A 12901-nucleotide genomic window follows, 5' to 3' on the forward strand; every position below is an offset into this window, starting at 1 on the left:
GAAACAATGAGAAAGCCACATCAACTGGGCATCGTGTTTTATGTGACCCAGAAGTGACAAAGAATACAGCTCAAACTGTAGGTCTCAAACTGGACTAGGGGCCATATAAGGCCCATACATGAGTTGCTCAGTCTTCAGTTTACAAACTTGGAATCAATTGCCAATATTTTAAGGATTTCTGGCTTCCTTTTAAAATGGGAAACCCCGACCATGCTGGTAGTAGCTGCCTAACTATAGACCTAAGGGAATGTGGGAAAGTGAAGCTGTTAAGATTGAAAGGATGGAGGTAAATGTTTTTGATGTTACATGATGGTCAGCACCCCATGATTCAGGCCTGGGCAATTGGCCCTTTCTCAGGCTCTCCTGCTGCAGAAGACCCCAGCTCTCATGGCAGGATCTAAAAAACTCACCCATCTGCAATGGCCCTGCCAGGCCCTAATCTTCCCCCTTCCTAATCTGAGGGTGGAAGCATCCTTCCACAGCCTAGAAAAAACAATTGTAAATCTAAAATATAGCATTTGAGAAGCTATGTTCCAAGCAGGGTTCCTTTACTCACCAAAATATCCCCATAGGGTGGGCACCACCTGCTAATCTGATGAATCACTTGTCACATGGCTAATAAGCAGTAGAGCCAGGATTCAAACCCAAACCTGATTCAAGTCCATACTTTTTAAAAATATCTTTGACTTTGGAGATAGAAACATCAATGAGAATCATTGATTTGGCTACCTGCTGCATGTTTCCTACGGGGGATCAAGCCCGCACCCAGGCACGTGCCCTTGACTGGAATCAAACCTGGGAGCCTTCAGTCTGCAGGCTGACACTATCCACTGAGGCAAACCAGCTAGGGCCATACCTTTTAGTTACCATACAATTGACTTGTTCAATTCTATAAACTTAATTTGTGACTACCCCAATACCCCCAAAATACTCATGCTATTACTTTACACTTTCATCCCCTACCAGAACTTCTGGCAATCTCTGATCATGTTCCCCATCAAGTTTTGTCTTTTTCCAGAATGTCTCGGTAATAAGAGTAATCAAGCATTTGAGACTGGCTTCTTCCCTCAGGGTATTATCTTTGGGATGCATGAAGTTGTCCCATGTAACCAGTTCATTCCTATATACAGATCAAGGACAGCTATTACTAATTAAACACCTACCCCATGCCAAGTGCTACACTAAGCATTCTCAGATCTCATACCCATTTTATAGATGAATTTTTCTATAAATACTAAAAACTTAAATGCCTACCACTGTTTGAAAACTAGAGGTTTGGTCATTATCCTTGTTCAGTGTTTCTTAATCCCCAATGACCAAATCCAAAAGCATTTTTATTTTAAGAACTTTTTATTTTATTTTCCTTTTCCAGATAGGAAGCCTACAAAATTTATTATGCTTTATCAGGAAAATACAGGATCAGTCTTTCCCAAGAGGCCTTGTATTTCAACTCCATGGGCCAGAAACTGGAAAGAAAAGAGATTACAATTAGTTAATTCTGAAGTGCTACTTGTTTGGGATGTAGGAGTACCTGGTTTAATTAAACTCTAGGAATTAGATGGAACATATTCAATTACCGAACAAGATTCCCTCTCTTGAGATGACCTGTCTCTTCTGCACCTCAATGAAGTCTGTATTATGTCAAAATGTTCAACCTCAGTCTAAATCCTTTGTTACAGGTAATAGTCGAGACAAATCCAACATACTAAAAGGTTTTTGTTGATAGAGGGACACAGCACCAATGCAATGCATTACTTAATATTCTCAGGTAATGGGAGAATAGTCTAGGGGATTAAAGGTCAGGAAAGAAACTTTCAAATGGCAAAAACTGCAGACAGCAAACATTTAATGAGTGATCATTGACAAAGGATAGAGAAAGGGGGTGTTCTGTTTGAAAATGGGGACTGGAGGCATAGACATTTGTCTTAAAAGACCTAGTAGCACCAATAGGTCAATAGTCTTCTGTTGAAGACTTTATTTCCACTCTTGTTTTATATGCCCAATTTGGAACTGGGTCCCCAGGTTAGTCCCAAGTGAGCAAACTCAACACTCCTGTACACTGGACACATTTAATAGTCTTTTTATTAGGGGGTTGACACCAACCATTTGCAGAAACCTTACCTGCTACTGGACAGACTGAACCAAGCCAAGGGGAAGATCAGACAATAATCAATCTACTTCTGACCAATGGCACACAGGGTTCCTGACCTGCATGAAGTTAAAAGATGAAGCAAAGATAAATGACCTGGATGTGCTAAGGAAAAAACAAAAAACACCCTATAGAGCCCAATCCCCACTCCAAAACAAAAACCCACTAATAGAAGAGTGGTCTGGAAAACTGGGCTAGTTGTTCTCGGGCCAATGCATCAGACAAAAACTGGCAAATAGTTTAGTTAGATCAACAGGGTCGATCTGATGGGGAAAAAAGTTACGTCATCAGCTGCAATGGCCACAGTTGAGCCCCCGAAAAGAGCAAAGGGGATAGCTAGCCTCACATCCAAAAGGAAAGCAGTTACTACCTCCTCCATTATCCGGATTCTATGTCTATCCAGCCATGTGCGCATGGGCACTTAGGAGAAATGTGCACTTCATCATTTCCCCACTCCTGGATTTATCTTGCTCCACTCAGTCTGCTTTCTGCCAACAGTAAACCTAGGGGAAAACATGAAACATAAGGCCACCAATCAATTAAATGTCCAAGGAAGTGGGGGATTGAAGAGCTGCTCAAACTGGCATATCAGATAAACTGGCTTAGAGAAGCTGTATCACCACGGTCGATCTGCCGGGGAAAGAAGTTCACTCATCATATATGCCAGTAGAAAGCTCTGGGGCTCTACAGATACAGAAAGCCCTGAATCAGAAATAACATTTTGTTGGTAAACTTCTACACTTAAAAAAAAAAAAAATTCATGCAATATTTGAACACATTTCCTATTTGTTGGAAATAAACTGGCAGCTAAGACAAACAAACCTGCCTTCTGAACTTATACTTGATACAGGCCTGTGCTGGAAAGAGTCGGCTTTTGTGCACAGGGTTTTGACCAAGTGTCATATCAGCATGTTACATTTTAATGTAAGGCGTTATCACTAAAAACCTGGGATAGTCTGGAACAGCAAGGTTAAGAAAAACACATCTCCCAAGAAGTCCTGCCCTTGGGGGCGTCAATCCTGGACTCATGGGAATTGGTGGAGGGTTGATTCCTGGTCAGGGTACACGCCCAGGTTACAGACTCAATCCCCACTAGGGGGTAGGCAGGAGGCAGCCAACTTTCCCCTCTCAAAAATCAATACTTTTAAAATATAATCCCTCACTGTTAGCTTGTTCCCCGAATACCATCTCTATGGGCTATCCTTGTGTTACTGCACTTAGCCTTTGTTCAATCCTATTAGGAGTTTTGTCACCTCATTTAACTCAAATGCAACAATTTTCAACCGGTATGCCAAAGGAATTTAAGATAGGTGTGTACAGGAGGCAACCGATCAATGAGTCTCTCATCATTGATGTTTCTCTCTCTATCCCTCTCCCTTTTTTTAAACAAAAAACAAGAGCCAAGAACAATAGTTGTCCTGTGTGACTGAATCAAAAGTACACCTATAAAATCGACAAAAATATATATTTGCTGTGCCGCAAAACTTTAGGAACCAGTTTATGTGTGCCACAAGATAGAAAAAGTTGAAAATCGCTGCTCTAATTTATAAAGCTGCAAAACTTGCCAATCTCAATCCACTGAGATCTTGCTGGCATGTTTGGCTCAAACTCAAATGCTCTAGAGATTTGTTACCACCACAACTTTAAAGAGTTTATTCCACTTTGGGAGATTATTTCTCTTCAATGTTTCTTCAGCAACATAGGTCTTATAATAATAAAGCATTCAGAGCACTTTAGAGAATACCTAGTACATGCTTAATACAGATTAGTTTTGGTTAACTCATTTCCCAGTTCCGCTAGCAAAGGAAGCAGCTCCCCAGAGCACGTGGTTCCTACGGTAGGCCAGGGGACAAATGCTTACCCCAGAGGTCAGGAGGCCAAAGGTTCTCGAAGTCTACACGGGGTTCCTTTGGAGGCCCAGCAAGGGCCCTTTCCTTCAAGATCCATTCTGTACCTTTGGATCACGCTAATCTGCGAGACAACAAAGAAAGGGCATCAGTCGCCATCTTCCCACAGTAGAAAAAGAACATGGCCGGGCCTTTTGAGGCCGGTGTATCAGAACCAACTGGCAAGTATTCAAGCATATCAACATGGTCGATTAGATGGGGAAAAAAGTAAAGTCATCATTTTCACCAGCCAAGGACTCCTCAGGTCAGTGCGTGGGTCTTCCCAACTCTAAGTGATCTCACCCACGGCCCTACACCTATTAGGACCAGGGCAAGAGGAGCCACGGGCAGGGGAGATGGAAAGAGAAAAAGGAGAAACGGAGATGTCGAAGGGAAAACAGTAGATCTCAACTCACCACACACAGTAACAACCCCGAGTTCCCGAGGCGGGATGACATCGGATGAGGATGACGCATGGGACCGAAGCTGCTAGAGAGGCGGCGAGGAGGATGCAAAAGAATGAGCCAGTCCCAGGACCTGCCTTATATAACCAGAGGGGGCTTTTGTGCGCCTGCGCACTGGCACCGCGTTGCTTCCGGTTCCCCGGCGCAGCGCGGGAAATGTAGTCTCCAACTATACCTAATGGTAGTCCAGGCCGCTCTAGCTCCGCCCTCTTCCCCCGTACACATTGGGCCGCCCGGGCGCATCCGCCTCGCCGCCATGTCGCGCCTCACACGCATCAAGAAGCCCCTGGGTTCTCCCCGCTTTCGGGGCCGGCTGAGGCTTTCAAAGGACTTGTGCACTGTTCACCCGCCCCCCGCAGTCTCCTCCCCTCAGCCGCGCCCGCCCAAGGCGCGCCGGGGAGCTGGGGCGACGCCCGCCCGCCCCTGCCGTGCCTGAGGGCGGGGAAGCGGGCAGTGCCAGAGCCCCTCCTCCTCCTGCTCCTCCTCCTCCTGCTCCTGCTCCTGGTCTTCGCGTCGGCCCGCCCGGCCTCCCCCTTCCTCCACCCCGTGTTTGTGAGGAAAGGAAACCGAAAGCGCAGCGCCGGGCGGAGTCGCAGACCTGGCAGGGTCCGAACTCCAGACCAGACCGCGGCGGCGGCGGCGGCGGCGGCGGCGGCAGGACGCGCTGTAGCCGGGTGAGTGACCCCTGACCCGCGGCCCGGCCCCCCCGCACCTGCTCCTGCCCCTCGCGACCCCCGGCGCCCGCCTCGGCCACCCCGCCGCCGCCTCAGACCCTGGCGCCCCCGTTTTCCTTCTCAGCACCTGTCACTTCCATGCTCCCCCTTCCTCAGCGCCCCTGTCACTTCCATCACCCTCCTCAGGGCCCCCATCCTCCACCTCGGAGCCCCTGTCCCTTCTCAGCGCCCCTGTGCCCCCCTCAGCTTCCCTATCACCTCCCTCCCCCGCCTCAGCCCCACGTCGGCCCCCATTCACCTCCTCTGCCCCCAGCGCCTCCATTATCCACCCAGAGCCCTCCATCACCGCCTCTGCCTCCGGCCTCATCGTCTCGCTCTCCTCAGTCCTCACCATGTCCGTCCCCCATCTTCTACGAAGCACCCTCAAACATCTGTACACCGCGTCCCTGTTTCCAGGTCCCCCAGCACTTCAGCAAGCACCCCAGCTGAGCTCAGCCCCCCTTCTTCCTGAGGCCCCATAGTCTCCCCACCTCACCTGCCACTCCCCGCTCCAGCCCTGCCATGGCACCTTCCTCAGCCACCACACAGCCCTGGCTCTCCCTGACCCCAGACTATTCCCATCCGGACGAGGTGGGCTCCCGGGTGGCTCCTCCATCCCTTCTGATACCCTCGTGCCCTGGAGACCCCCCCCCCCCCCCCCCGCCTCCCCCAAACCCGCTCTGGGCCCTTGTTTCAGCCTCTTTCATCCGCCCTGGTGATTACCCTTCCATCAGTTGATCCCTGTACCAGCTTGGCCATCACTGGTTTCCTTCTTCCTGCCCTTGAGGCCTGGACTCCCAAAGAAACCCACTTTAGTCTGCCTTTTTCATAGCGTTTCCTGTTTCTTCCTGCTCCTCCCTTTCCTTGCCTTTCTTTCTTTCTTTCTTTCATTCCTTTTCTCCCAGAAAATGTCTGAGTTTCTATTTTAGTATTTTTTTTTTTCCAACAAGAGAAAGAAAGAATTTTCCCCTCGGACAAATTTTTAAATTGAAAGTAAACTCTAAATAAATATTGAACCTGCGTCATGAGAGCCAAGTTTGATGTGATGAAGCAGGAGGTCACCAAAAATACTACTGCCAGCAGTAAGGAAAGGGACTCCTTTTTTTGAGGAGGATAAAAGCTACTCCTCATATAATGCCCGATCTTATTCACAGTTTTCAACCATGAATGTTTAAAAACTCGGTGAGAAAGACCGTCTCAAAAATCCCCTTGCTGAGGACTCTGAGCCACCAACTTTTCCCCTGGCCCCACCCCACAGGATGTGCGTGATTGTGTTGAGAAGTTGCCTTAAAGGGGCTTCCTCTTCCTCTTATAGGACCACTCTTAAAACTTACCACGGTAGGAAGAGGAGGAGAAAAGTCCTGCAGATTTTTCTAGCTGGTTGAGGAAACATTCCGTAGATGCTAAGCCTCCTGATTATGGAAACATCTTTTTCTTTCTTTTGATCCAGTTTGGCTGCATTCCAAAGAGTAGGGTAAGGGTTAACTGCTCGCTACTTATTGACAGACTGCAGAGAACTGTAAGCTATAGAATGAGTAACAAATGCTGAATAGTGTGATATATACATGGTTTTTGCATTAACAAAAATGTACTTCTCTTTGTCCTGGCAACAGTATTTATCTGCTTTGTGGAAGAGGAAATTGAAACCTAGCAACTGGTTAAGTAATTGGGCCAAAGGCATAAACCAAACAGTAGTTTTGAATGGGAATTAACGACACCTTCCGAAAGTGCAAGGATAAAGAGAAGGGGGGAGGGGTAATTAGAGCCTTTGAAATCATCTAAATTGTGAATTTAATGTTTTCATATCATAACTGGGTGTTTACAGAGTTGAACACTGTGCCCATGATTAAAGTCTGTGTTTAGCCCTAGCTGGTTTGGCTCAGTGGATAGAGTAGTCGCCCCAAGGACTGAAAGGTCCCGGGTTCAATTCCCGTCCGGAAGGCAACTGATAGATGTATCTCTCTCTCATAGATGTGACTCTCTTTTTGTCTCTCCCTTCCACTCTCTCTAAAAATCAATGGAAAAATATCCTCGGGAGAGGATTAACAACAACAAACGTACTGTGTTTAACTCTTAGTTAACAGATAATTACAATGTGGAGGCAGAAGGATTGGTTTAATGCTGTTCTGGGTTTTTCTGCTAGATGCTGTTTCAAGGGCACTAATTTCTCTTAACCTGTACAGATTTCCAGGTAACTTAAAGGAACGTGAATTCGGAGGAATTCAAGTGATTCAATCATGGAGGACCGAAGACCTTGTCCGGATGTCAGGCCCAGGAATCCCCATACCAACCACAGAGGTGAGCAATGTTTTCTAATTAATGGGAAGGAAACTGAGTTCTCTACGAATGAGCAGCAGGCCCACCTAAGCTTGATTGTATCTCTCAAGTAAAGAATGGCTTATTTCTTAGCTACAGTATGATTGACTCTGAAAAACAAGATAGCCTTCCCCTTTCCCTAAGATATCTAATGAATGGGTGCACTTCAACAAACATAGTGATGTGTGTCAGAAGTGGGAATAACACTCTGGTTTAGAGCAGCACTGTCCAGTACAAACATAATAGAAGCCAAAAATGTAATTAAAAAAATTTAAATCTCTCCCTTCCTCTCTGAAATCAATAAAAATATATTTAAAACAAAACAGGGGAAATCCATTTTTTAAATTTAATACTAATTTAACAAAATTTAATGATTTAGTACTTGTCTTATTTAAGCCAATATATTCAAATATCATTTTAGTATAATTGAATATATTTTTATTATCGTAGTACTTTAATAATTTTAACGTTTTTATTTACCTCCCATATAGTCAAATATTATCATTTTAAGGTTTTATCAATATAAAAAATTTTAATGAGATATTTAACTTTTTTTGCTATTAATTTCAAAATCCCATTTATTATTTTAAACATCTTAATTCAGACTAGCCACATTTAAGATGCATAATATCTATGCATAGCTAGTGATTATGTATTTGATAGTATGTGTCTGGAGTCTTAGCCACCAAAGCAAAGTTAGTTCCAAAAGCATTACTCTACCTCAGTGGTGGGCAAACTGCGGCTCGCGAGCCACATGCGGCTCTTTGGCCCCTTGAGTGTGGCTCTTCCACAAAATACCACGGCCTGGGCGAGTCTATTTTGAAGAAGTGGCGTTAGAAGAAGTTTAAGTTTAAAAAATTTGGCTCTCAAAAGAAATTTCAATCGTTGTACTGTTGATATTTGGCTCTGTTGACTAATGAGTTTGCCGACACTGCTCTACCTCAATCGTGGTTCTGTTTGCTCAGAACTTTCTAAAATAAAACAATCAAATGAATTTTGCTTTTCGCTAAGCTTGTAATATGTCATCTGAGTTTAGCTGTGGAACAAATGAGGAAGAACTATAGAATTTTATTTTATGAGCTGTATGAATATAGAAATAATGAGAACCGGTACAATTTTCCATTCTAGTTTTCTAATCAGATCAAAATATTAAGAGTGGGACTTTCTTCTGATATCCTGGAAGTTTGAAATCATAACTATAAAAATTTAGAGTTCAGTAGTATACAGTATTCATATTTTACCAAATATTCCTTTGTTTCACATTAAAATTTTCTCTAAAAAGTGCAAAATAAGAAAAAGTACATAAATGGATTTTGTATCTAATGTCATTAAGTAGAACTATCGTTTTGAATACAATGTGCATTTGAAATTTTTACAATATTTTTTATCATCAAATTGTTGTATACAATCTTATTTTTGTTTGTTTGTTTTTAAAATCTCCAAGTCATTCTGCTAAGTTGGATCAACTCCAGAATCAGTTTTAGAGAAAAGGAAAGTGAAAAAAACTGGACATGGGTATGTGGCCCAAGGTTACTTATGAAATGTGTGGCAGATCAAGGGAGACAAGTTCGGCTTCATCCACTGGGTGATGTTAGCTTTCCCATGTATACTGGGTGTGTCACCTCACTCCCCACTCTCTCTTTTCTGAGGGTTGATAATAGGTAAATACTTTGTAAATGAACTTGTGCTGGAGAAAGGAAAACTTGAGTTTCACTTTTCAGTTTCCTTTACAGACTATTAGCTCAAAAACATCTTAGTAAGGAAAGTCCCATCTTCCTCTTTTCTATCTGATGCTGGGCAAAGTTTAAGAAACAGTTCCTTTTATAGCTTTATCTCCTTTGATGCCTGCGTTGTCTATAGCATAATTGTTTCATGGCAGAACCAGTAGCTCTAAAAATCAATAGGGTAGGCCAACTGAAAATTATTACTAGTGTTACTAGTCATAATTAACATTAATGAGAGCTTTTTATATAACAGGTACTACACTGTACTAAGCATCTTGAACATTTAATCTTTACAACAACCCAGATACTGAAGCTTAGAGAAATTATGCAACTTGGTAATACAGTGAGGAAGTACCCAGGTCAAGATTTGAACCATGTCTGTTTGGCTCTGAAACTCATGTGCTGACTATTGTTTGGTACTGACAAGAAACTAGAAACAATGAGCTGATCTTTTTGATGCTCTGAACTAATCCTAATTTGTAAAGATTAAATTATATACTGCAAGCATTTATTTTGTAGCATGTATTAGGCATTCAACAAATGTTTATTCCTTTTCCCTTTTGCACCCTGTGAAAAAAAGCAAAATTTTTATAATATATACAGCAACATAGTAACTGTTTTACATTCAGCACATGACTTACTTCTCTCCAAATAAAACCAAAGCTCCTTAGGTTTGGGAAAATGACAACATGTGCATTGTTGTCATACAACAATTTCCTTGCACCTTTATTTTTATGCTTAACTACTATTTTCATTGTGTTTAGGGCCTATGGATGGTGAATTACCACCAAGAGCTAGAAATCAGGCCAATAATCCACCAGCCAATGCTCTCAGAGGAGGAGCCAACCAACTGGGAAGGCATCCTAGGGCCAACAACCAACTTGGTCCTTACTGGCAAAGAGAAGAGCTTAGATTTGCGGCCATGGGAAGGAACCCACATCCAGAAAGGAGGAACCGTAGGGGACGTGCCAATGATGAACCTAGAGGCCAAAGACATGGTCAGGAGAATGACACCAGACAGAGAAATGGCAGTCAGGAGGAAAGGAACCGCAGACCACCATGGTCTGATGAAAACTTCCAACAGTGGCGGATCCCTCACCAGAAGCCTGCGGAACAGCCACAGCAGGTGAAGAAACTGGGCTATAAGTTCCTAGAAAGCCTTCTGCAGAAAGACCCTTCTGAGGTGGTCATCACACTTGCCACAAGTTTAGGACTGAGGGAGCTTCTTTCTCATTCTTTTATGAAACCCAACTTCCTTGAGCTCATTTGTCAGGTTCTTCGGAAGGCTTGCAGTTCCAGAATGGATCGCCAGAGTATTCTCCATGTCCTGGGCATATTGAAGAATTCAAAATTCCTCAAAGTCTGCCTGCCAACTTATGTGGTAGGGATGATCACTGAACCCATCCCTGACATTCGAAACCAGTATCCAGAACATATTAGCAACATTATCTCCCTCCTCCAGGAGCTCGTAAGTGTCTTCCCTGCCAGTTCTGTGCAGGAAACTTCCATGCTCATTTCCCTCCTGCCAGCTTCTCTTAATGCTTTGAGAGCCTCTGGTGTTGACATAGAAGAGGAGACTGAGAAGAACCTGGAAAAGTTGCAGGCCATCATCAAACATTTGCAGGAAAAGAGGCGAGAGGACACTTTAAGAGAAGATACCTACACTTTAGTACAGCCCAAGGCAGAAGACAATGTTGATAGCTACCGGACCATGCCCATTTACCCTACCTACAATGAGGTGCACTTGGATGAGAAACCATTCCTTCGCCCCAACATCATTTCTGGAAAATATGAGAGCACTGCTATCTATCTGGATACTCACTTCCGACTACTTAGAGAAGATTTTGTCAGGCCCCTACGAGAAGGCATTTTGGAACTTCTCCAAAGCTTTGAAGACCAAGGCCTGAGGAAGAGAAAGTTTGATGACATTCGAATCTACTTTGATACCAGGATTATCAGTCCTGTATGTGCATCATCAGGCATTGTATATAAGGTGCAGTTTGACACAAAACCACTGAAGTTTGTTCGCTGGCAGAATTCCAAGCGATTACTCTATGGGTCCTTGGTGTGCATGTCCAAGGACAATTTTGAGACATTTCTTTTTGCCACAGTGTCTAACCGGGAGCAGGAGGATCTCTACCAAGGATTTGTCCAGCTCTGCTTCAATGAGCAGAGCCAACAGCTACTAGCAGAGGTCCAGCCCTCTGACTCTTTCCTAATGGTGGAGACAACTGCATATTTTGAGGCCTATAGGCATGTCCTGGAAGGTCTCCAGGAGATCCAACAGGAAGACGTCCCCTTCCAGAGAAACATTGTGGAATGTGACTCTCATGTGAAGGAGCCAAGGTACTTGCTAATGGGAGGTAGATATGATTTCACTCCCTTAATAAAGAATCCCTCGGACACCGGGGAATCTCTGAGGAATGCTGAGGGCTTGAGATATCTCAGAGTTAATGTCTTAGACCCCAGACAGTGGCCCTCCAAAGAAGCCCTGAAGCTGGATGACTCCCAGATGGAAGCTTTGCAGTTTGCTCTCACAAAGGAACTGGCTATTATTCAAGGACCTCCTGGAACAGGTAAGAGAGAATTTTTCAGAGCACATGTCATCTACCTTAGGAGATAGGGAAGGGAGGCTTGACTCCCAAGTTTCTAGAATGTCTTGGTTAGAAACATTCCCATGAGTGGGTGGGGGGGATAAATGGTGATGGAAGGAGACTTGACTTGGGATGGTGAATTCAAAATAAGTATACATATAATCCTATCTAATAAAAGTGCAATATGCAAATTAACCACCACTCTGCCACACCCACAAGCTAATCAGAGCGAGTATGCAAATTAACCCCAACCAAGATGGCTTCAGCCACAGAGAGTAGGAGAGAGGCTTGGGTTTCCCTGGCAATGGAGGAAGCCAAGCTTTCCACATACCCTGGCAGGCCCAGGCCTCCACTCAAGGGTACAAAGTTTCAATTATAGAAGGTAAATAAATTCCAACAGAAATGGTGGCAGCCACAGAGCTGGAAGAGCAGGAGGCTAGGGTTGCCCCGGGCGATGGAGGAAGCCAAGCTTCTGCAACCCTGGCCGGCCTAGGCCTCCACTCCAGGCTACAAAGTTTCAACTATAGAAGATAAATAAATTCCAACAGAAAAGGCTGCCACCACGGAGCAAGCAGGAGTCTTGGCTCCGCTCCAGGCTACAAAGTTTCAATTGTAGAAGATAAATAAACCCCAGATACCAGGGCCTCCACTTGGGTCACCAGGGGGCGTGGCCAGCCTGCAAACCACCACAGGCCCCTCGCCCAGGCCGCCTCACGCCACAAGGGAACCCCAACCCTGATCTGGGACACACTTCAGGGCAAACCAGATGACCCCAACCATGCACCAGGCCTTTATCCTATCTAATAAAAGAGTAATATGCAGATTGACCATCACTCCAACACATAAGATGGCTGCCCCCATGTGGACATAAGATGGCCACCACAAGATGGCCAGCAGGGGAGGGCAGTTGGGAGGGACCAGGCCTGCAAGGGAGGGCAGTTGTGGGCGATCAGGCAAGCAGGGGAGGGCAGTTGGGAGGCACCAGGCCTGCAAGGGAGGGCAGTTGGGAGGCACCAGGCCTGCAAGGGAGGGCAGTTGAGAGGGACCAGGCCTGC

At 44.8% G+C, this 12901-nt stretch overlaps 1 protein-coding gene and 1 long non-coding RNA gene across 5 annotated transcripts in view; one reads left to right on the plus strand and one right to left on the minus strand.

The window, feature by feature from the left end:
* Positions 1 to 1004: 1004 nt before the first annotated feature.
* Positions 1005 to 4691, minus strand: LOC307107320. 3 transcript variants are annotated; one of them, XR_013814216.1, is made up of 5 exons: positions 4452 to 4691; positions 4011 to 4120; positions 2520 to 2652; positions 2122 to 2208; positions 1005 to 1466 (listed from the first exon to the last, which is right to left on the minus strand). It is a non-coding gene; the product is annotated as an uncharacterized lncRNA (long non-coding RNA). The 3 variants fall into 3 exon arrangements; XR_013814217.1 differs by lacking the exon at positions 1005 to 1466 and having other exon boundaries at positions 1473 to 2208; positions 4452 to 4681; XR_013814218.1 differs by lacking the exon at positions 1005 to 1466 and having other exon boundaries at positions 1473 to 2652; positions 4452 to 4653.
* Positions 4692 to 4716: 25 nt separating this feature from the next.
* Positions 4717 to 12901, plus strand: part of ZNFX1 (zinc finger NFX1-type containing 1) — a 31454-nt gene continuing 23269 nt past the window's right edge. Inside the window, exons 1-4 of one of the 2 annotated variants that reach the window (XM_079784521.1) lie at positions 4717 to 5173; positions 6528 to 6686; positions 7396 to 7510; positions 10017 to 11828. In XM_079784521.1, the coding sequence (XP_079640647.1) occupies positions 7450 to 7510; positions 10017 to 11828 (1873 nt within the window). In that variant the 5' untranslated portion in view covers positions 4717 to 5173; positions 6528 to 6686; positions 7396 to 7449. The remainder of the gene's footprint in view (positions 5174 to 6527; positions 6687 to 7395; positions 7511 to 10016; positions 11829 to 12901) is intronic. The other variant, XM_079784520.1, reaches the window with a different exon arrangement.

This window comes from Cnephaeus nilssonii (genome assembly GCF_951640355.1).
Source record: "Cnephaeus nilssonii genome assembly, chromosome: 11".
NCBI lineage: Eukaryota > Metazoa > Chordata > Mammalia > Chiroptera > Vespertilionidae > Cnephaeus > Cnephaeus nilssonii.